Source organism: Coturnix japonica, chromosome 17, assembly GCF_001577835.2.
Source record: "Coturnix japonica isolate 7356 chromosome 17, Coturnix japonica 2.1, whole genome shotgun sequence".
Taxonomy (NCBI): Eukaryota; Metazoa; Chordata; class Aves; order Galliformes; family Phasianidae; genus Coturnix; species Coturnix japonica.
This window is the reverse complement of record NC_029532.1, coordinates 3,635,033-3,655,909: the sequence shown is the minus strand read 5'-3', so window position 1 is coordinate 3,655,909 and position 20,877 is coordinate 3,635,033. Positions and strand designations below refer to the sequence as shown.

The following is a 20,877-nucleotide window of genomic DNA, read 5'->3' as shown; positions in this document are numbered from 1 at the left end:
GGCTGTGCTGGGTGGAGGCTGCAGGGACAAGTTTATAAACTTGAAGCCTGTCCCTGCCTGCTCCTCCCTTCCTGTCCCCCCTCCGCCTCTCGCTTTGCTCTCTCAATCACTCAGCGCTTCCTCCTCGCTGCTGCCATCTGCTCTTATGGCAGCTGCTGTCCCCGCTATCCCCTGCGGTCCCATCCCTTATTGTCCCTGTGCTCCCATCCCTTATTGTCCCTTCAGTCCCATCCCCTGTTGTCCCTGCACTCCCATCCCTTGTGATCCCTGCACTCCCATCCCATATTGTCCCTGCAGTCCCATCCCTTGCTGTCCCTGTGCTCCCATCCCTTGTGATCCTTGCAGTCCCATCCCTTGTTGTCCCTACAGTCCCCTCCTGGCTGCTCAGGTGCCATTAATGGGATTAATGTGCTTTAGGGCCGCCCTTGAATGGCTGGGTGCCGGCATGGGGCAGGCTGGCAGCTCCATGGCTGGAGGTCCCCATATGGGGCTCAGCTCCATGGTGGAGCCCCAAGGCCCCACTGCACCATGTGCTGGTGGAGCTGTGTTGTCTGTGGGGTCATTTCTATGGGGGATGCAGTGGCCCAGAGCTGGTGGGCAGCCCCAGGGCCTTGTCCTATGGAGTGTCCCTGTATGGCCACGGCCCTTCCTATGTGGGTGACACTGTGAGGGAGGGAACGCGGGCACACAGCTATAGACAGCCATAAAGCCGCAGGGTGATACGGGTTTATCCGGGGTGACAACATGGCGGCCTAAGGTGGACTACAAATCCCAGCAGGCAGCGCGCCGGCGCGCCGGAAATAGCGTAAGGCGAGAGGGCGGAAGTGAAGCCGTCGGCCGGCATGGCCAAGCAGTACGACATGGTGGAGTGCCCGTTCTGCGATGAGGTGTCCAAGTACGAGAAGCTCGCCAAGATCGGGCAGGGCACGTTCGGGTGAGCGCTGCGGGCCTCGGCTCTGCTCCCAGCCCGGGCATGGCTCCTATGGGGCCGATTATCTGCTGTTATTCAGCGTCATGGGGAACAGGCCGCGGCCTGACCCGGGGCCTTTGTGCTGTGGGGGCTGCGGGCCTCGGCCTCCTCCTTATGGGGCTCATGGGGCCTTGTTGTTGTTACATGGGTCTCTCCGTGTTGTTATATGGGTCCTTGTTGTTGTTACGTGGGTCCTTGTTGTTACGTGGGTCTCTCCGTGTTGTTATATGGGTCCTTGTTGTTACATGGGTCTCTTCTTGTTGTTACAGGGAGGTGTTCAAAGCCAAACACCGGCAGACGGGGAAAAAGGTGGCGCTGAAGAAGGTGCTGATGGAGAACGAGAAGGAGGGGGTAGGTGTGAGCTGTGCTGTGCTATGGAGGGGATGGGGTGGGGGGTGGGCTATGGAACATCAGTGTGTATTAACTTTAATGGTGTTTACTGCTGTAACGTGCCAGGTCTTGAGTAACAGCACACAGCACATGGGGGTGGGGTGGTTGTGCTGTGGGTCAATTGGGGCTTTGCCATGTGCTGTGCTCATAGATGGGAAAGGAGGGCAGGTGTCCATGTCACACAAACACCTCCACCTTGTGGCAGAATCCTAAGGGTGGCCAATGAGTTTTGTCGCCCCTGTAATGTTTTGTAGTTTCAATTACTCTTAAATGAGCTGTTGCAGTGCTACTCAAGCAGGTGTCCTGTGCTGCAGCAGTCCAATCTCTCCTGTTCTATAAGCAGATGTGAGCTGCACTCCTAACCTGTGTCTTCTCCTTTCCAGTTCCCCATCACAGCTCTGCGAGAGATTAAAATCCTCCAGCTGCTGAAGCATGAGAATGTGGTGAACCTCATAGAAATCTGTAGGACCAAAGGTAGCTGCCGGGGTCTCATTTGTGCTGTGCTGAGGGGGTGTCTGTTTTCAGCCTTTGTTCTTGGCTCAGCAGGCTGCTGTGTTGCACTGGGGGTGGATCCTCCAGCTGAGCATGTGTTTAATCTGGGGTGACCACACGCTCATCTGTGGAAACTCATTTTGAATGAGTGCTACTGTGCTGCAGCTTGGCTGGAAAAAGCTGTTGTCAGTGCTGCTGGCACATGCCTGTGCTGTCTCAGTGACTGCTGTCTGTGTGCTGGCTGAATGGCTTTAAATGAACCTGCAGCAGGAGAGAATGTGAAACAGAACGTTTTCTGCCTGGTGGTGGTTTTGCAGCTTTATGATGCTGATGCCATTGGGAGCAGGAGCCGTGTTTCTGCAGCTCGTGGAGCTTTGTGCTGGTGACAGCTCCAGCTGGAGACTTGCTCAGCCTCTCCTGTGCATGACAGAACCCCCCAGGCTTTGAGGGCTGGATTGGAAGTGCTGCCACTTCACAGTGAGCAATTCAGTTGCTCTGTGCTGAGCTGCTGTTCCATCTCATCGCTGCAGGCAGTCCCTGGGGGAGGCAGCACGTCTCTGCTGTGTGACTGATGTGCTTAATGCACCTGGCCAGGCTCAGTTTCCAGGGAAATCATTTTAAAGCATTTCCTCATTTTTATATATCCTTCTCTTATATGGATTTGTACTGCAAAAGAGGTTTGGAAAGCGACAGATGATATTAAAGCCTGCCATGCTGTAGTCAGTTCTTTTTGGTTAAATACAATTGATAATAGCACCTTTCTGCTGCTGTTTTTTACACTCAACTGGTAGGAATCTCAGGCCTAGGTCTGGGAACTTGGTGTTGCTCCATAGAATGTAGGTAACTGTCGGTTTTTGAACCAGTAGGTAGGAGGAAAAACACTGAGTTAATGTTTAATTCTTGGATTGATTAAACCAGCTGTGATGACTGCATGCTGCTGGCACGTCTCAGGTCAATATTTTTGTAGCTGTGTCAGATTGTTTGGGTCTTGTTTAAATTCTACTTTTCTACCTTGACCTCAGATTCAAGTGAAAAACAGAAACATTTCATTGACTGTTCTCAGACTTTAAGCTTTTCTCTTTTTATGTTGGAAGAGGGGTTGTGAGGACGGCACCACTGTCATGTGCAATCTAGAAAGCATCCTCCAGGCTGCATTTACTGTGCAGGCTGAGCTTAGCCCACATTTTCTGGTTCTTGCTGCTGATCAGCAGGTTTTGCTGTGCACAGCTGATCAAAATCAGCCTTTTGTTTTGGTGTTTTGCACGTGTGCTCTAGGAGCAAGATTGAAATTGATTGCTTCATTTGAGGTTTCCTGTCATTGACCATAAATTGCAATTGAAGTTGGGGTTTTAAATCATATTGATCTGCATCAGTCTGTTCTCATAGACACCATTTGAGGTTGCAGTAAACTTCACTTTCTGATGTTGCTTTAGAAATATTTGCTGTATTCCTGTGAGTCTGTCTTTGCCTGTTCCTCCTCTAATGCTGATGCAATGATTGTGCTCGGCTGTCAGCTGTGTGTGTGCACCCACGGGCTGCAGTTTGTAGGCACAAAACCCCACAGCTGTTAATACACGCAGCACAACACACAAATGAAGCTTTCAAAGACTTTTTTGCTCTTGCTTTGCCTTTCTCATGATGTTCACTACCACTCTGATCCTCATCCACTGTTGCTTGTTTTGCTGTTTTAATACCTCTTTTTGAAGGCTCTTGAGGCATCTGGAGTCCCTGTTTTGATGTTCCTCTGCCGTGAGGTTTCACCTAGTGAGTGAGGATGGATGGAGGTCAGGAGGAACTAAATCCCTTGCTGACTGTTCCTCTTTGCCTCTCCTGTAGCCTCTCCATACAACCGCTGCAAGGGCAGTATCTACCTGGTGTTTGACTTCTGTGAGCACGACCTGGCTGGACTTCTCAGCAACACCCACGTCAAGTTCACGCTCTCAGAGATCAAGAAAGTTATGCAGATGCTATTGAATGGACTTTATTACATCCATAGGAACAAGGTAATGGGCCAGATCTGTGCTGTGGGCTGAGGTGTCGTAGTACAGGTTGGAGGGAAGTTCTGCTTTGTCCTTCATCTCCTGAGTCTGAGCGCCCTGCTGGCACCTGGGTGCCCAAGGAGGTGATACCTCAGAGGTGTAACTTTTCAGTGTCTGTCCTCGTACAGATCTTACATCGAGACATGAAAGCTGCAAACGTTCTGATCACGCGGGATGGAGTTCTGAAGCTTGCAGACTTTGGGCTGGCTCGAGCTTTCAGCCTGGCTAAGAACAGCCAGCCGAACCGCTACACCAACCGGGTCGTGACTCTGTGGTACCGGCCTCCAGAGCTGCTGCTAGGTAGGAGGTGATGGGTGCTGCTGGCTTCTCCTCCCTTCACATCCCAGGTGACTTACAGAGCACCTCTGTTTAGGGGAGCGGGACTACGGGCCCCCCATTGACCTCTGGGGTGGAGGCTGCATCATGGCAGAGATGTGGACCCGCAGCCCCATCATGCAGGGGAACACGGAGCAGCACCAGCTCACCCTCATTAGCCAGCTCTGCGGATCCATCACACCAGAGGTGAGAGCATGGGCAGGCTGTGGGATCTGCAGCACAGCAGTGAGGGCAGGGACTGGCACAAGGCACTTCTGGTCCTCTGTCCTCTCTTACGTGTGGGTTGTGTGTTCCTAGCACTGGAGCTTGCCTGCTGCTGGCAGGGATGCTGGGGAGGCTCCTGGGTGCTAAGTGTCCAGCTTAACATTGAGCATCCATGCTGCTGTGTGTAAACTCCAGCTCTCTGATGACTCACACCACCTCCTTACACATAAGAGGGTGAATTTGGCCTTTTCTGGGATGACTGAGCATTGTGCTTGTTTTTGAGCACTGAGAGGATGCTGGTTGCTCAGAGAATGAAAGAACAGAACATTACATGTAGGAATCTGTTCTGTGTTCATCTGAGACACAACCCCGAACACCCTCTGTCTTTTTGGTTAAATAAGCTTTTGTTTGCTTGCTTCAACTGCTTTGCCCTCTTCACCTTGGGAAGCCTCTTCAGCCTCTTGGCTTGTGATCTGTGGTTTGAGCTCAGCTCTGGTGTGAGCTCTCAGTTCCTTATTTCAGGGAAGTCTGTCCTGCCCTCTGGTGGGGGATTGAGCCATGAGAGATCTTAGCCAGGGCTGTAATTATGCAGGGTGAGATGGGCAGGTGGTTTTACACACAGTGTGGAGGCTGATGCCTCTGTTACACCAAAGGTGCTTCCTTTTGTGCCCAAGCACTTGTTGCTTTTATCTCTCCCAGGCTGAGGTTGATATCAGTGCAGGTGATTGCAGCAGGCTGTCGTTTCTAAGAATAAAAGGTGCCGTGTACATCCAGGTTGTTGTTTAGCAAAGAGTTTTGCTCTTGGCCATTCTGGATTCTGGAGTTTGCCCAAGCCATGTTCTCTAGTAGATTTTTCTTGATGGGGGGGTGGGAGAGAATCAGAAATCCTGGAGTACCTTCAGGAATGCTGTGCCATGTGCAGTTCCCACAGCAGGAGGATTCTGTCCTGACTTGTCCACATGTCTTTATGCCTTAGTGCACTCTTTATTGCCTTCTTTGTGCTGTGGGAACAAGGTTTGCTGACTGGGAGGTTATAAAATGGTATTGTTCTCTCCACAAACCTCATACTGGTTTGCCTGGGGGTGTCAGGGAGCACACAAGCCGTTGCTGATCCTATCCTCTCCCAACCTCTCCTTCCTGACCCTTCCAGGTCTGGCCAAATGTGGATAAGTACGAGCTGTATCAGAAGCTGGAGCTCCCCAAGGGCCAGAAGCGCAAGGTGAAGGATCGCCTGAAGGCCTACGTCAAGGACCCCTATGCCCTCGACCTCATCGACAAGCTGCTGGTGCTGGACCCGGCCCAACGTATCGACAGCGATGATGCGCTGAACCACGACTTCTTCTGGTCAGACCCCATGCCCTCGGACCTCAAAAACATGCTGTCCACCCACAACCAGTCCATGTTCGAGTACCTGGCCCCGCCACGCAGGCGGGGTGGGCACATGCCCCAGCAGCCAGCAAACCAGGGCAGGAACCCTGCGGCCACCAACCAGACTGAATTTGACAGGGTGTTTTGAGCAGGGTCCTGGCCGGGCTGCTCTGTGGGATGTATTGAGCAGGGACAGACTCGGTGGGATCTCTCTCTCTCTCTGGTCAGGGACTTCCTTCAAGGCCAAGTGCCCTCCCCTCTCCTTGTGCAGAGCAGCTCTGTCACCATGGAGCTGCAGCAGTGAGCTGTGTGGTTGTGTGTGTGAGTGGGGAAATGATGCCTCTGAGCCCGCATTTCCCTGCGGCTTTGGCACAGCCCGTGTCCCCACGGAGCAGTCCTTATTGATTATGTTAATCTTGTGAATCGATTGCTATGGATCTGATGATGGAGAAGCTGGCTCTGGCAGTGCTGGGTTTGCTGCGGGGAGCTCTGCTGGGAGCTGTCTGCACTGCGTGTCCTCTGAGCACCCAGGCGTTGCTGTAGGACGCTGCAGATGCTTCTGAGTGATGTGGGGAAAGCAGGGTGGCCCCAGGCTCGATGACCAACCAGCCTTGAAGGGGACTTAGTGTCCATACAGCCAGCATTTACAGTGGGATTGAATCTGTCACAGCACTCGGTGTCTGTGCTTTCTGGGCTCCAGACTGCAATTAAGTTCTTTGTGGGACACACCCAGACACCCGCGTGCTTTCTCCCCTCAGTGCTAATGATGGAGCTGGGGTTGTTGTACTCAGGCTGTGCCCCATCCCTCTGCTTGTGGTGCTTCACAGCGTGGTTGTGCTGGAGCTACAAGGGCTGCTGTGCTTACAAACACTCCTCTGTGTGCTGCTCTGTCCTGGAGCCATTTGTGCACAGCCTGGAGCAGCACTGCTGCCTTCCCAGGGACCATGTGCACAGCGGGACTGACTGATCCAGAGCCAGAGCTCCTGTCACCTTGTCTTCCATGACCGACCTCCAGCTGGAGCTGGCTGCCTTCTCCCAAACCACCTGGATCCCCAGGCTTTCCAATGAGCGACGTGTCCAAAACACAGGGGGTTCTAACCTTTGGCATTCGATAAGTTGTCCGTTAACCAGGCTCATGGCAAAGCCCTGCAGGGAGAGCAGAGCAGCTCTGTGTGCACAGCGGTGGGCATTGCATTGGTGTGAGAGCAGCGGGCGAGGATGATAAAGGACACCTATAAGGTAAATGTAACGTGGTGGAGGGCTCTGAAATAGCGTCTAAATGAGGAGGGGACTGGATGTGTATCTTTATAAGAGCGGATATAAGAGTGAATAAACACGGTCCTGTTCCCATAGGGCTGCGTCCTCTCCCATGCTGCGGGGCTGGGGTGGGATGGCGTGTCTGTGTTGTGATGGGGCTGCGGGATGTGGCGGCTCCGTGCGGGGCTTTGGGGGGTTTTTGGGTTCAGATTGTCCCCCGTTCCGACGTGGCTCTGCCCGCTCCAAAGATGGCGGCGGGGCGGAGCTGCGGTCCCGGGGCCGGCGGCGTGTGCGGAGCGCGGAGCGTGCGGGGCGGCGCGGAGCGATGGTGGCGCGGGGGATCCGAGCGCTGCGCGGGGCGCTGCGGGGGGCCAAGGGGAACCGAGGGAGGGGGCTCAGCACGCGGCCTGCGAGAGTCCCCGCTGCGGACTATCAGGTACATGGAGCTGCGGGTTGGGGGGGGACGGGGCCGAGAGGGAGAGAGAGTGCGGGGTGGGGGCCGCTCCGAGCCGGGAGGGGAGCGGGGTGGGCGGCACAGCTCCGGTAACGGGGAGCCGCGGTGCGGGGCCGCCCCGTGCGGGTGCAGCACGTGGGTCGGTGCCGTCGGGGGTCGGTGCCCCCCGCGCTCACACCGCAGCGGGCGCCGGTTCGTTGTAGGACGCCATCCGCACCCTGAACACGCTGCAGACCAACGCCAGTTACCTGGAGCAGGTGAAGAGGGAGCGCGGGGACCCCCGGGTGCAGCTGGACGCCATGCGGGGCTTCTTGGAGCGGAGCGGGCTGCGGGTGAGACCGCGGGACACACTATGGCCCCGCACGTGTCCGGTTCCACACGTGACACGCGGCCCCGGGATCTCACTCCGTGCTCACCCCGCAGGTCGAGGACCTGGATCGGCTGAACATCATCCACGTCACGGGGACGAAGGGCAAGGTGAGTGGGGCTGCGAGCTGGGGGCTGGGGGGGGGCACGCTGCCGCTTTACCTCCCTTCCCCCCCCCCATTGCTGTGCTGATGTCAGTGTATCCCCAGGGCTCAGCCTGTGCCTTCACCGAGCGCATCCTGCGTGGCTACGGGCTGCGGACTGGCTTCTACAGGTGGGCAGTGGGCACTTGGGGGGGTGGGCTCAGTCTGGGGGTGAGCTGGGGCTGAATGTGTCCTCCCCCATCCTGCCCCCCCCCCCCCCCCCCCCCCCCCCCAGCTCCCCACACTTGGTGCAGGTACGTGAGCGGATCCGGATCAATGGGCAGCCGCTGAGCAAGGAGCTGTTCAGCAAATACTTCTGGCTGGTGTATCGACGGCTGCGGGGCAGCAAGGTGGGGTATGGGGCTGTACTGGGGCTCAGTGCGGTGTGTGGAGCCCTCACAGCCCCACACTGATACCCCTGTGCTGCAGGACGAGGCTCAGGCCAACATGCCGGCGTATTTCCGCTTCCTCACCATCATGGCCTTCCATGTCTTCCTGCAGGAGAAGGTGGGTGGTGCTGCTGGGAAGGGCTGCGTGGGGTCAGTGTCCCCATGGAGGTGTGGAGCCAAGAGATGTGGTCTGTAGGGATGGGTTGGGGTCAGACACGGGGCTCTGAGGGCTCCTTTCCAGCTGTGACTGCTCTGTGCACACAGGTGGACCTGGCGGTGGTGGAGGTGGGCATCGGTGGCGCCTTCGACTGCACCAACATCATCAGGTAGGAGCGGGTTGAGCTGTGCACCCTCTGTCTGTGCCATCCCTGTGTCATAGCCATGCTCACACTGTGTCCCCAGGACACCGGTGGTGTGCGGCGTCTCCTCGTTGGGCATCGACCACACCAGCATCCTGGGGGACACGGTGGAGAAGATCGCTTGGCAGAAAGGTGGCATTTTTAAGGTAGGAACAACTTCACCTCCCATCCCTGCCCTGTGTTTGGATCCTAACCACCCATCTCCCGCAGCCCGGTGTGCCAGCATTCACTGTGCCACAGCCTGAGCAACCACTGGAAGTGCTGCGGGACCGAGCGAGGGAGTGTGGGGTGAGCAAAGGGGACAGTGTGGGGCTGAGCATTGGGGTGGGGGGTCTCTGTGGGTCTGGGCTCAGCCTCCTGTCCCTGCAGTGCCCCCTGTACCTCTGCCCTGAGCTGGACGCCTTTGAGGCGGGGATGCGGGTGCTGGAGCTGGGGCTGGCGGGCAGCCATCAGCGCTCCAACGCTGCTCTGGCTCTGCAGCTCTCACGGACGTGGCTGCAGCGGCGCGGTTACGAGGGTAAGGCTCCACATGGGGCTGGGGGGGCACGGCCTGAGCGGTGCCGTTATGGCTCACAATGTGCCCCCCCAGCAGGTAGTGATGTGCTGCAGGACGTGCTGCCCGGAGCGGAGCTGTCGGCACAGCGCTCGGTGCCGCTGGCACCCACGTTTTGCCCCAGCGATGCCATGATCCAAGGTGCAGTACGGGCAGGGGGGGGGGGGGGGGCTGTGCTTGACTGTGGTTCCCCCTGCGGTGCCATCCTGGTGCTGGGGGTGGCAGGACCCAGACATGCTTTGTGCCTCCCCCCCCCAGGGCTGCGGGACACGGAGTGGCCGGGCCGTACCCAGGTGCTGCAGCACGGCCCCGTGACATGGTACATCGACGGGGCTCACACCACCAGCAGCATCCAGGCCTGCGTCCGCTGGTTTCGCCAGGCAGCCCTCAATGAGGACAAACCTCAGGAGTAAGGAGGGGACACGGGGAGGGGAACAAGGATACGTGGCATAGGGCGGCACCCACCCACCCCTTGTCCCTATAGTGGCTCTGAGGTGCGGGTGCTGCTCTTCAATGCTACGGGAGACCGGGACACGGCTGCGCTACTGAAGCTGCTGCTGGTGAGGTTTTGGGGTGCTTGTGGGGGAGGCGCTGTTCTTGGACCCCACTTTGCTGCTGGTGCTGGGAGCCACATGGTGGAGCTGCTGTCCATCTGTCCGTCCATCCCTCTGTCTGTCTGTCCTGCTCAACGCCTCCCTCCTTTCCAAGGGGTTCAGCCCCAGCTGCAGTCCTAACACCCCCCCCTACTGTGTCCCACTGGGCTGGGACAGGTCCTGGTTGCATCGTGGTAGCAGTGGGGGGGGGATGTCTTTGGAATCCTGCCCCACTGATGCCCCCTCTCCCCACAGCCCTGCCACTTTGACTACGCCGTCTTCTGCCCCAACTTCACAGAGGTGTCAGTGGCTCCTAATGCAGGTGAGTACCAGGCTCTGGGGGTGGCCCCTCCACCCCAACCCCATCCCTGACCCAGCCCCTGCTCCCCCCTCAGACCAACAAAACTTCAACGTGACGCTGGAGAACGCCCTCACACGCTGCGTGGAGAACCAGAAGACGTGGACTCGGCTGATGGAGGAGAAGGGGGGTCCCTGGCTGCCAGCTCCCCTGGAGGTGGGGGGGCTGCTGCAACCAGACCCCCTGCGGGGAGCCCTGCTGCTGGTGCCCCCGGCCGAGCGGCCGCTCAACTCCACCTCCCTCGTCTTCCCCTGCATTTCCCATGCGCTGCAGTGGATCACGCAGGGCCGGGACCCCCACCTGTCCCTGCCTGCCTCCAAGGTGGGGGCTCACCCACACCCTGTGGCCACCAGCGGGGCTGTGCTGCTGCAGGAGGCAGCCGCCATCCGCGTCCTTGTCACCGGCAGCCTGCACCTGGTTGGGGGGGTCCTTAAGCTGCTGGACCCCACGCTGTCCCAGTAGTGGGGATGGGGGCTCTGTACCTCCTTGGACTTGAATTTTTGGATGATGCTTGGAGGCGGATAGGACCCCCTCCAAGCTGGGCTGTCCCTGCCCCTTCTCACCCCAGTGCCTTTTGTCTGTGCCAGCCCAGGGAGTGGCTGTCCCCATGAGGTGGAGGGGACACTTGTGATGTGATGGACTCAGGCTGCCCCCAGGCTTTGGCTGGGGGGCCTGTGAGTTCCCTGTTCTCCCCAGGGCAGGTTTTGGGGGTCTGTGGGTGCTCCATGCCCCAGGTGTGAGTGATGCTTCAAGGCTCTGTGCCACTAATTTAATGTAGTGTAGGTTTTTATTATTATTAAGTTTGTAACTTTGACCTGGAGCTGGGCTGGGGGGGCCCGGGTTGTTGTCTGTGCACTGCCCTGGGCTGAGGGGGCAGCAGCGCGGTGCTGTCTGGCCCCCAGCCCCTACCCCAATAAACCATTTGCTGCTCCCAGTGCTGCCCACTGCCTCCATGGGACAGGGCCGGGGGGGGGTCACCCCATCGGGGCTGCACCCACTGCCCCCAGCTGCTGCTCAGTGTGCATTAGCACTGCATTACTTTGGGAAGGGTAATGCAGGGGCTTTGGGTGCTGGGGTTCAAACACTGCCTAAGTGCCAGGACGCATCCTGGGGGCACCACGTTTTGCCCCCAACACCCCCATATGCTGGGAATCCCCTGGAAGGGCGTTGCATGGTGCCCCCCCCTCCCTGCCCTGGGCTGCCTTAGGGGGGCCAAAGCATTCACTGAATGAGTAAGGGTGGCCCCCGGGACAGCGTGGGGCCGTGGCCCCCTGTGGGCTCAGCCTGAGGTTTGGGACAGGAAAAGGCTTTTATGGAGGCTGAGCCGGTGGTGGCAGCGGGGTGACGGCCAAGAGGGGGGCCGAGGGGGTCAGGCCATGCTGCTGGTGGAGCAGGGGGTGCTCTGGGTGCTGCCGATGCTGTGGTTGGTGCTGCTGCTCTCTGAGGCTGGTGCCGTGGTGGAAACCGGCTGCAGTTTGGAGATGGGACCTGCATTACGCCGCCGGTCCAGGGAAGGGGCAGGAGGGGGAGGGGGGGGAAAGAAAAATAATGTAGGGCCAAAAAACAAAACTCGGCGCCGGCAGGGCCGGCAGGGGATGGCTCATCCTGGACGTGACCTTTCCAGCCCTGATAAGGGACCCGTCCCTGGCTCAGGGCTTGTGCTCCCAGGCCAACACAGCTCTGAACCCCCTTCCCACTCCCCCCCCGGCCCCGATAAGATGAGGGATGATGATGAGCTTTGTGGGGACCCTGGGGACCGTGGCTGGCTTGCTCTCATGAGCTGCCTCGGCCAAAAGGGATGTCTGGGTGATTGCAACATGACAGCCCCCCACCCGGGGACATGCAGGAGGGTTGGGAGTGGGGAGGAGGATGGTTTTCCCAGCAATGAGACGTGTGTGTGTGGGCCCCCCCAACTTCCCCCCAGAGATACTCACGGGTATGAGAGTAGATATACCAGAGCCCAGCAGTGAGGAGTGCGCCAATGAGGAAGGCTCCAAAGGTGATGCCCAGCACAGCAGACAGCCCCAGCCCTTGGTCTGCAGTGGGATGAGGCTGTCAGTGTGGGGGTACCTTCCTCAGACCCCCACACCCTGCCCCGTGTCCCCAGCTCACTGTTGGGTGGCCGCCAGATGTCCTTCACCTTCACCTCCAAAACCTTCTCAAAGATGGTGTTGTTCTGCCAGGCAGAAGGTCGGGGTGAGGCATGGGGATATTCCAGCCCCAGTGCCACCACCCCATGGGGATGTGGTTCAGTTCCTTGTGCCCAGGGACTCTGGGGAGCAAGGATGCTGTTCCCAGCTTGGTGATAAGCCCATTGATATGCTTAGGGAGACCATGGTGCCAGATGGGGGTGATGCTGACCTGCAGCCCAGCCTTGCACTTGAGGGTGGCGGAGAATGGGACGTGTCTGCCCTCGGGGATGGTGTAGGTGAAGCGGAAGCGCCAGACCTTCCTGGCCCTGTTGCTGGGGGGCTCCTCCAGCATGGCCACGCTGGAGCTCTGCGCCTTGTTGCCCTGCACCAGCAGCAGCGGCTCCATGCCGGGGGCCATCAGATAGCACTCCTTGAGCTGCAGGTCAGCCGGGTAGTCCTCCAAGTGCATGGATGCCTGCGTGGGGAGAGGGTGACTATTAGGGATGCCGTCACCCCATGGTCTGATCCCCACCCCGCTGCCTGGACCCCGTGCACGGTACCTGCACAAACACCTCCTTGTTGACCTCCAGCTCCGTCTGTGGTGCCTCAAAGGCAGCAGTGGGGAAGAGGCGCAGGAAGAGCTCCCGTGGGATGGGGCACTGGAAGGCCACCTGCAGGCAGGGATGGCATCAGCCACTATTCTATGTCACCCTGCTTGGTGACGCAGCCACCAACACTTACTCTCACGCTCCTGAGCACCGAACCCTTGGACAGGCTGAGGATGAGCTGTGAGGAGGGCAGGAAAGATCGGTCAGACCGGCCATAGAGGAGACCCCATGAGCATCCCCACTGCCGGGGTCTGCCCGTGGGATTAGGGCTGCTCCGGGATCTCCCCATCAGCAGCACAGCCAGCAGTGCTCACCTCGTTGTTGGCGTGGCCGTGGCTCTCCAGCGAGGTGCCGCAGTGGCTGAGCAGGGTGTGCAGCATGAAGTGTGTGGCGTTCTTCTCCGCCTGGCAGCTGATGTCCCGCAGGGTGATGTTCACCACATCCTTGATGGGCTACGACAATAGCAGCAGTCATGCCCAGCTCCCCCTGCTGTGCCCATCCAGCCCCTCCTCACCCCTCAGCACCTGGAGCAGGATGGGATCCCCTCCCCAGGCACTGCCCTCACCTCCAGGTGGGACCTGGCGATGACGATTTCCATGGTGTCATCCGTGCACTTCCAAGGTCGGAGCATGAGGAGCAGCGTGCTGGACATGATGTCAGGGCTCGGGGCTGCCGAGGTGGGTCCTGCAGGCAGCTTCTTTGGCACCTCTGCAGGGAGAGGGTATGGGGTCTGAGTGAGGACCCCCCACCTAAACCCCCTGGCCGTATTCATGCGCTATGGACTGACCACGCTCGTGGATCTTCAGTGTGATGTGGGGGCTGATGGGGATGGTGGAGTAGGAGGCGATGATGCTGTAGTTCTTCTCAAAGGCTTTGGCAATGAGGCCCTGCTCCGTGTCCGGCAGCAGCTCCCCTCTGAGTGGCCCCATGGGGAAGTGCAGGATCTTGTAGGTACCAGAGGCCTGTGGGGATGGAGCAGAAGGGAGTCAGCAGAGACAGGGATGGGGGCAGCAGTGGGGAAGAGCTGCAAGGGCTGTACCAGGAACTGGAGGCTGCAGTTGTTCAGCATCAGGAGCCAGGTGAGGTTGGCTGGGCCCTGCAGGAGGAGGATCTGGTTGTTCGGCTGCTGTTCGGGGCAGCTCAGGGTCAGGTTCACCTCCGTGATGGGTAAGCTGCAAAACCACAAGATAGCCCCAGTCCAGCATTGGGCCCCTTTTGGGCTGCCCGCAAGAGACCCCGGGCTCTTCCCCAGTACCTGGGCTTGTGCAGCAGCTGGACGATGTGGGCAGCCCTGGCGTTGTGGGCACTGCTGCTGGTGCAGCCCTTCACCTCACGGAACAGGACCTCAGCCTCGAGGTGCGGAGTGGCATCAAAGTCCTCCTGGGGGACGCAGTGCAGGGGGCTGCTGCTATCTGTGGGAAGGCAGGCACCAAAACTGCACCACTGTCATGGTTTCATGTGACAGCCATGCTCAGTGTGCCCACAGCATTGCCCCATGTGTTTCCAGCATAGTGGCACAGGAGCGCTGTGCTTATCTCATCCCCCAGTGCCACCCAGTCGTCCCCCCTGCCCCCTCTCCCTGTGTCCTGCCTCACTTTCACCCAGGTGGAGGTGGATCCTCTGCGGGTCCTTCAGCTCGCTGTACGATGTGATGCCCCCATAGGTGTCCTGTACCCAGTTCAGCAGATCTCCCTTGGCAGCCTCTGGCAGCTCCGTGCTCTGTGCCTTGGGGCTCAGATAGGCGTCCTGCGGGTGAGCAGCACATGGAGCTGAGGCAGAGCAGGGCACACGGACACATCCCTCCCTGCCACCCAGGAAACACATGGCCCCCACTCCTGGTATGGGAGGTGCTGCTCTGAGCCCAGATGGATTGGCACCTTCATAGCACTGACTGCATTGCGCTTTGGGTCACACCGCAGGGATTTTAGGTGACCGGCAGCACGCGAGGAGCTCAGCCCACTTTATTATTAGCTGCAAACAAAGCAGGAGGTTTATTTTGCTAACAAAGCTCCCGGCCCCGGCTCAGCTCGCTGGAGCCAAACCCCATCGCTGACCTTCCTCCCGGCAGCCGGAGGAAACAGGAGCTTTTTCAAGCGCCATGCGTCATTACTGCCCGGCCTGCCCCGTGCTCAGATCCGCTGCCAGCAGCCAGCTGTCCCCGGTATGAGCATCATCCCCAGGAGAGGGGACACAAACACCCCCAGCCCCTCCAGCCCCTCCCTTAGGGCTGCTGTGGCACTCACAGTGTGGATGAGGAGGTCCTGGCACGTGGAGGTGATGCTGGCCGAGCACTGCGGGCACTGGAGGATGAGTGCTGCTCGCCGGGTGCAGTCGTCAGCATGCGGCGTGATGGACACGTTCAGCATGGGGACAGGGGTCTGTGGGGGGCAAGAAGAGGGTCAGCACTGAATATGGCTGGGATTGACCCCCACTGGGGCAGCAGGGAGGTACATTGGGCTGACCCCAAACATGAGCCATGTGGGAGGCAGCAGGGATGGGAGATTTGGCCTTGGGGCAGCTGATGGATGCAGGGAGGGTGTGTATCCACACCACAGTGTGACAGACCCCAGTAATGGCTCACACCAGGGAGGAGCATCCCAGTGCTATGGCCCTTCATAGGGGTCAGAGCATCAGGGACCAGGTGCTGTGTACCAGGTGTCACCTGGTGGGGACCAGAGCATCCCCACATTGGAACTGGCACCTCCTCACCCCACACACCAGAGCATCCCCACTCTGGGTACCAGGACATGCCCCTGTTGCTCTCCCAGCCCCATCCCAACACTGTGGCCCCACTGCAGCCCCAGTGAGGCACAAATTAAGCAGCAGCAGCATCACGTTGTGCATGCGGCCGGCTGTGACCCCGGCGAGCTGTGTGTGTGGCCGTGGACCTGAGGTGGCCCCGTGGCGGCAGGAGGAGCCGGGCCGGTTTTCCTGCCGCGTGTTTTGCGGCTCTCCATTGTTTTGAGTGCATGGAGATGGAGGAGATGGAGGAGATGGATGGAGGCTGCGTCTCGCCCTCCGCAGCCTTTTCTTAGAGGTTTTTCAGCTCGGTGTTGTTGTGTCGTGGTTGGGTTTTTGTTGTGGGTGTTTTGTTTTTTTTTTTTTTCTTTTTTCTTTTTTTAATTGCTTTGTGGGATCTGCTTATAGAAAGCAGTTTCCAGTAATTCTTCTAGGAGTGGAGCCGGGTCCCTGCCCGGCTCCCCAGGGCTCGGAGCCGGCGAGCCGAGTGCCACAGCCGTGACATCACTGCGTGTCCCCTGCCGCCTCCGCTGACAAAGCAGGGGCACCCCCGGCCCTGACGCTCACTTACAGGCGTCTGCAGCAGGGCCAGGCTTCCTCCTGCCCCGTCTGTGCCCCAAAAAGCAGAACTGGGAAAGCTGGGAGGGCGGCGAGGACCCGGTGCTGGGTTTGCTGGCGCCTCAGCAGCTCAAAGAGAGCCCAGCCTGGTTCCTGAGGCCAGTTTTCCCCTAATCTGCCTCCTCCTGCCCAGCCAAAGCCCCCACCTCAGGGCTGGGCAGTGCACCAGGCAGGGAAGCAGCCCCAGGCTCACCACCCAGCCTTGAGCACCCACAAAGCAGTCACCACGCTGGGCAGGCTGCCTCCATCCCTCCCTGCATCCATCCATCCCCATGGGAACCCACTCCATGTGGGTTCCTGGAGCACCCAGTGCAGGGACAGTCCCTGCTGCTCAGGCTGTCGCCTTTATAAAGAATTTCAACCACCCCTTTAGGGACGGAGCAAAACCGCAGCTTCATCCGAGAAGGGAAGTTGGGCCACGCAGGGAAATTGCACTGTGGAAAAGGTTAATCTGGTTTCTCTCGCTGCTCGTTACTCAGAGGAAACGATTTTGACAGCAGTCCCAGCTGCGTTCACTGCTCGCTGGTCCTGCAGTGCAGGGGCTGCATTCCCTGGGGGGGGCTGGAAAAGGACCATGCTCACCTTGGACCATTGGATGCTGAGGACGTGCACTTCATGTTGGGTGTTGGTGGAGCTGCTGCTGCTGCAGCCCCGCAGCACCGTGCTGGTGGTGTAGGACAGCGTGACGGGCGGCTCTGCTGTCACCGGCTGCAAGTCACAGTGCTCAGCTGGAGCGGGGTCTGGGCAGAAAACAAAGGGACATCAGTCACTGCCTGCTGGTGTGGGGATGGGACGTGCGAGAGGGGCTGTGCTGGAACACCCGCCTGGTGCTGGCTAGTTTGGTCCCATTAATGATCCTCGGATCCGGTCTGGAAAATAACACTGTCCCCGTGCTGCTTCCCCCAGTGATTGACCCTCCCCGGCCCCCGCTGAGGCAGGAAATCGGAAGGGCCAGGTGTGGAAATGGCACCGAGCTGTCCCTGTGGAGGTGTGAGGCGGGCGGCGCTGACACTGACCGTCCCCGTCCCTTGTGCTGCAGCTGCCAAGGGAAATCCTGACTGCAGAACGCTGCTGGAGCTGCAGCCCTGCAAATGCAGCAGGGATGGCTTGGGGCACTTCCCCTGCCCTGCTCAGTGCTGTCCCTGAGCTGTCCATGGGGCACACATGGGTGGCATTGCTTTGGATGCCCACTGGGGCTGTGGATGCTGCGTTTGGTTCAGATGTGGCCACAGAGCACCATCCCTTCTCTGCGGGATCCCCAATGGGCCACCAATGCAGGAGGCAATGCCCTGTGCCAGGGACACCCTATGCTGGGGATGGGGTGAGGGCCACGCGTGCCATCCCAGATCCACATTGGGGTGGTGAGGTTGAGGCAGCGGGGTCACAGCGCAGGCCCCGCAGTGACGCTGCCGAGGTCCCACCTATTGTCCAACACTTCCTCCCCCTGGCGCAGCCGTCGCAGCATCGGGAGGAAGATAAACAGGCTCTTATCTGGGCGCCGCAGCCCGCAGCACTCTTCCCTACACTGCTGCCCTGGTGGCACCGGGCACGACCCTGATCCCCGGCATCACTGGACATGTTGGGTGGCTCGTCACCCCCCGGTGACACAGTGCCATAGATGGGGATGGAGCTGTGCAGCCCCACACAGAGCAGGGATGTTGCAGAGGGGATATAGGGCAGTGGTGCCAAGCGGGCACCGTCCCCGTCCCCAGGGGCAGGCAGTGCTTTGCAGCATGATGTCAGGATCAGATAAGAGCGCTCAGCTGGGCCCAGCCTGCGCCCGCGGGGTCAATCAGATAAGGGAGCATTTATTTTTGTACTCCAGGAAACGTAAAAAAAAAATATAATAAAATAATAAAATAAAATTAAAAGAAAGAAAGAAAGAAAAAGAAAAAACCCCACTGGATGTTTTTCCAACCTCCCACCTCCTGCCCTCAGCCTCTCTGCTGTGTTGCCGCGGTGCATGAGGGATTCCTGCTTTTTTTTAGGCACAGATCAAAGGCTCCAGGCACAGAACAAAGCCCTGCAGTGCTGGGGTGCCAGGCTGGAGGGGCTCCAATAGGGCAGGGTGCTGCCAGGCAGCACAGTGTGCTGACACTCGTGCAATGAGCTGGCAGGGCTCAGCTGTGCCAAGGGTGGGAATGGAGGGAGTGCAGCAGCCTGGCATCCCTGGGCCATCACCAGCTGTTGTGCCATGGGGAGGTGGCAGCACAAGGTGTACAGCACAGCTATAAAGGGCATGGGGTGCTGTGGTGTACCCACAAAGGATGGGGGCCATATAGCACAGCTGCAGGTGGTGGGCATGGTGTAGCACAGCCTGTATGGATATGGCCTATATGGCAGAGCTACACAGGACAAGGACTATAGAGGCACAGTTACACATAACAGGGGCTTTACTGATTGGTTGTATAGGGCAGGAATTGTACTGAACATTCAGGACAAGGACCATATGGCACAGATAAATAAACAGAGCATCGCAGAGCAGATAGGAAGGACAGGAACTACATTACATCACTGTGTGGGACAGTATAGCACAGCTCCATAGGATGAGGACCATACAGCACACAGCACAGCTAAGTAGGACAGGGATTAGAAGGCACAGCTGAATAGTATGGGAACCAAAGCTACATAGAACACAGCTCATACAACAGAACCATGTTAGAGCAGGGACTGTATGGCACAGCCACACAGGATACAGAGTAAATGGCACAAGTACAACAGACATGGCACAGCAGCTGTTTGGCACAGCTGCTCGGGACAGAGAGTGACTGCACAGCTGCAAAGGACGGTCACCCAGAGGGGATGGGATGGGGAATATTTGGCACTGCTTCATAGGATGCAAACCATATGGCACAGCTACAGGATGGGGACCATGCTGCATTGCTGAGTAGGACACAAACCTTACTGCACATCTATGTAGGATGGGGGCCATATGGCACAGCTATAGGACAAGGACTGTATGGCACAACTACAGAAGACACAGACAGTGTGGCGCAGCTATAGGACAAGGACTGTATGGCACAGCTACACGGGATGCAGAGCTTATGGTGCAGTTACATCGGATGGAGATCATATGACACAGCCATAGGACAAGGAGTACATGACACAGATACATAGGATGGGGTCCACATAACACAGCTCCGAGAGGCATGGCCTGCATGGCACAAATCCCAGCACATGGGCTGTAGGGCATCTTGGCACTGCTGCCATCCTAACACTCTGCCCCTATCCCATCCCAGCATGTCATGTCCCCACATCCACAGCCCCTCTGCCTGCTGTTGGTGCCCCACAGCCCCTCCATGTGAGGTCATGGGGAGAGTTGTCAGTGAAGGCAGCAGAACAGCACCATTTCCACGCCGTCAAGGCAAGCTGCTTTTGGGACTCCCTTCCCTGCTCAGCCGTCCGGGTGGGTGCTCTGGTGACACGGGGACCAGCCCAGGACCCGCTGTGTGCTGCGGGCTCGGAAGGGAGCAGCAGCCGCAGCGCTTTGACGCACACCCGGTGACGCAGCCGGACTTTGGGGCAGCGGGAGGGGTCCCACGTCCAAGGGGATCCATGACAGAGTCCCATGTCAGCAGAGTCCCATGTCAGAGGGGTCCCACGCCAGCAGGGTCCCATGCCCACGCTCGGTATATGTGCCCCACCGCAGGGCACAGCTCCTGGCTCATCCGGCCACACTCAGGGCATCTCCTCACCCTCATCCCCTCCCGTACCCCTCACACCACCGGGACCCCCCGGCCCCACTCACCGGGACGGCCGAGAAGCGCCAACAGCAGCGGCAGCAGCGGAGAGCTCCGACGACACATCCCGACCGCTGCCCCGAGCACTGAGCGCACTGAGCGGGCGGCGGCGGCAGGAAACCGACTCCCTTCGGCAGGAGGAGGAGGAGGAGGAGGAGGAGGAGGAGGAGGGTCGGCGGGCGGCGCGGCTCCGTGCCGTGTATGTGTATAATGCCGGTCCGCAGCGCTGGAGCCGAGCCGGGCGGTGGGGGGGGCTGGGGTGAAGTGAGGGGGGTCCGTGCCTCTGTTTGGGACCATCCTGCTCCCAGATATAACCCTACATGGCTTAGGAGTGGGAGGGGGTTGCTCCGTGTACTAAAGACAGGAGATGCTTCAATGCAAGAGTGACACGGGCTGCCCCATGGTGCTGACACCCAGCCCATGTGTGGTTATGGTGCTCCCCAGCAGCTCTGGGCACCACGTCTAGGGCTGCTGGCAGATGTGTGGGGCCCATAGCAATGCCTCTGACCCACAGCTGGGGACTGCCACAGTGTCCCTGCTTGCAGGCAGGTTTGGGGATAGTCCTGTATCACAGCAGTACTTAGGTGGGAGCCAGAGACCAGCAGGGCGCTCACAGGGACATTCCCGCAGCCGTGCTCCATCCCTGCTGAATGCACACTGGGCTCCATCCCATTGCATGGCCCTGGGGAGGAAGCAGCACAGGGAGCTGCAGGGAAGGCCCGTCTCCAGCAGCAGCACATCCCCGAGGTGATTGTTGTCCCCCAGGGCG

At 58.8% G+C, this 20,877-nt stretch overlaps 3 protein-coding genes across 4 annotated transcripts; 2 read left to right on the top strand and 1 right to left on the bottom strand.

The window, feature by feature from the left end:
* The first annotated feature begins 799 nt into the window (after positions 1-799).
* CDK9 (cyclin dependent kinase 9) lies at positions 800-7,151 on the top strand. Its single transcript, XM_015879340.2, has 7 exons — positions 800-934; positions 1,240-1,321; positions 1,744-1,834; positions 3,689-3,855; positions 4,020-4,191; positions 4,265-4,413; positions 5,582-7,151. The coding sequence occupies exons 1-7, from the start codon at positions 843-845 to the stop codon at positions 5,945-5,947; spliced, it is 1,119 nt and encodes a 372-aa protein (XP_015734826.1). The 5' UTR covers positions 800-842; the 3' UTR covers positions 5,948-7,151.
* Positions 6,927-11,205, top strand: FPGS (folylpolyglutamate synthase). Of its 2 annotated transcripts, none has more exons than XM_032448103.1 (15): positions 6,927-7,038; positions 7,714-7,842; positions 7,934-7,987; positions 8,086-8,150; positions 8,255-8,369; positions 8,449-8,526; positions 8,673-8,734; positions 8,811-8,913; positions 8,978-9,055; positions 9,137-9,284; positions 9,360-9,461; positions 9,579-9,729; positions 9,805-9,880; positions 10,169-10,235; positions 10,309-11,205. In XM_032448103.1, exons 1-15 carry the CDS (start codon positions 7,018-7,020, stop codon positions 10,731-10,733), a joined length of 1,674 nt encoding a protein of 557 aa, XP_032303994.1. In that variant the 5' UTR covers positions 6,927-7,017; the 3' UTR covers positions 10,734-11,205. The 2 variants fall into 2 exon arrangements, with proteins under 2 accessions (XP_032303994.1, XP_015734823.1); XM_015879337.1 differs by having other exon boundaries at positions 9,357-9,461.
* Positions 11,040-20,229, bottom strand: ENG (endoglin). Its single transcript, XM_015879339.2, has 15 exons — positions 20,117-20,229; positions 16,951-17,108; positions 15,255-15,389; positions 14,607-14,757; positions 14,267-14,423; positions 14,051-14,183; positions 13,799-13,973; positions 13,577-13,719; positions 13,326-13,463; positions 13,145-13,189; positions 12,964-13,074; positions 12,633-12,878; positions 12,384-12,447; positions 12,206-12,307; positions 11,040-11,759 (listed from the first exon to the last, which is right to left on the bottom strand). Exons 1-15 carry the CDS (start codon positions 20,172-20,174, stop codon positions 11,641-11,643), a joined length of 1,935 nt encoding a protein of 644 aa, XP_015734825.1. The 5' UTR covers positions 20,175-20,229; the 3' UTR covers positions 11,040-11,640.
* Between the last annotated feature and the right edge of the window lie 648 nt (positions 20,230-20,877).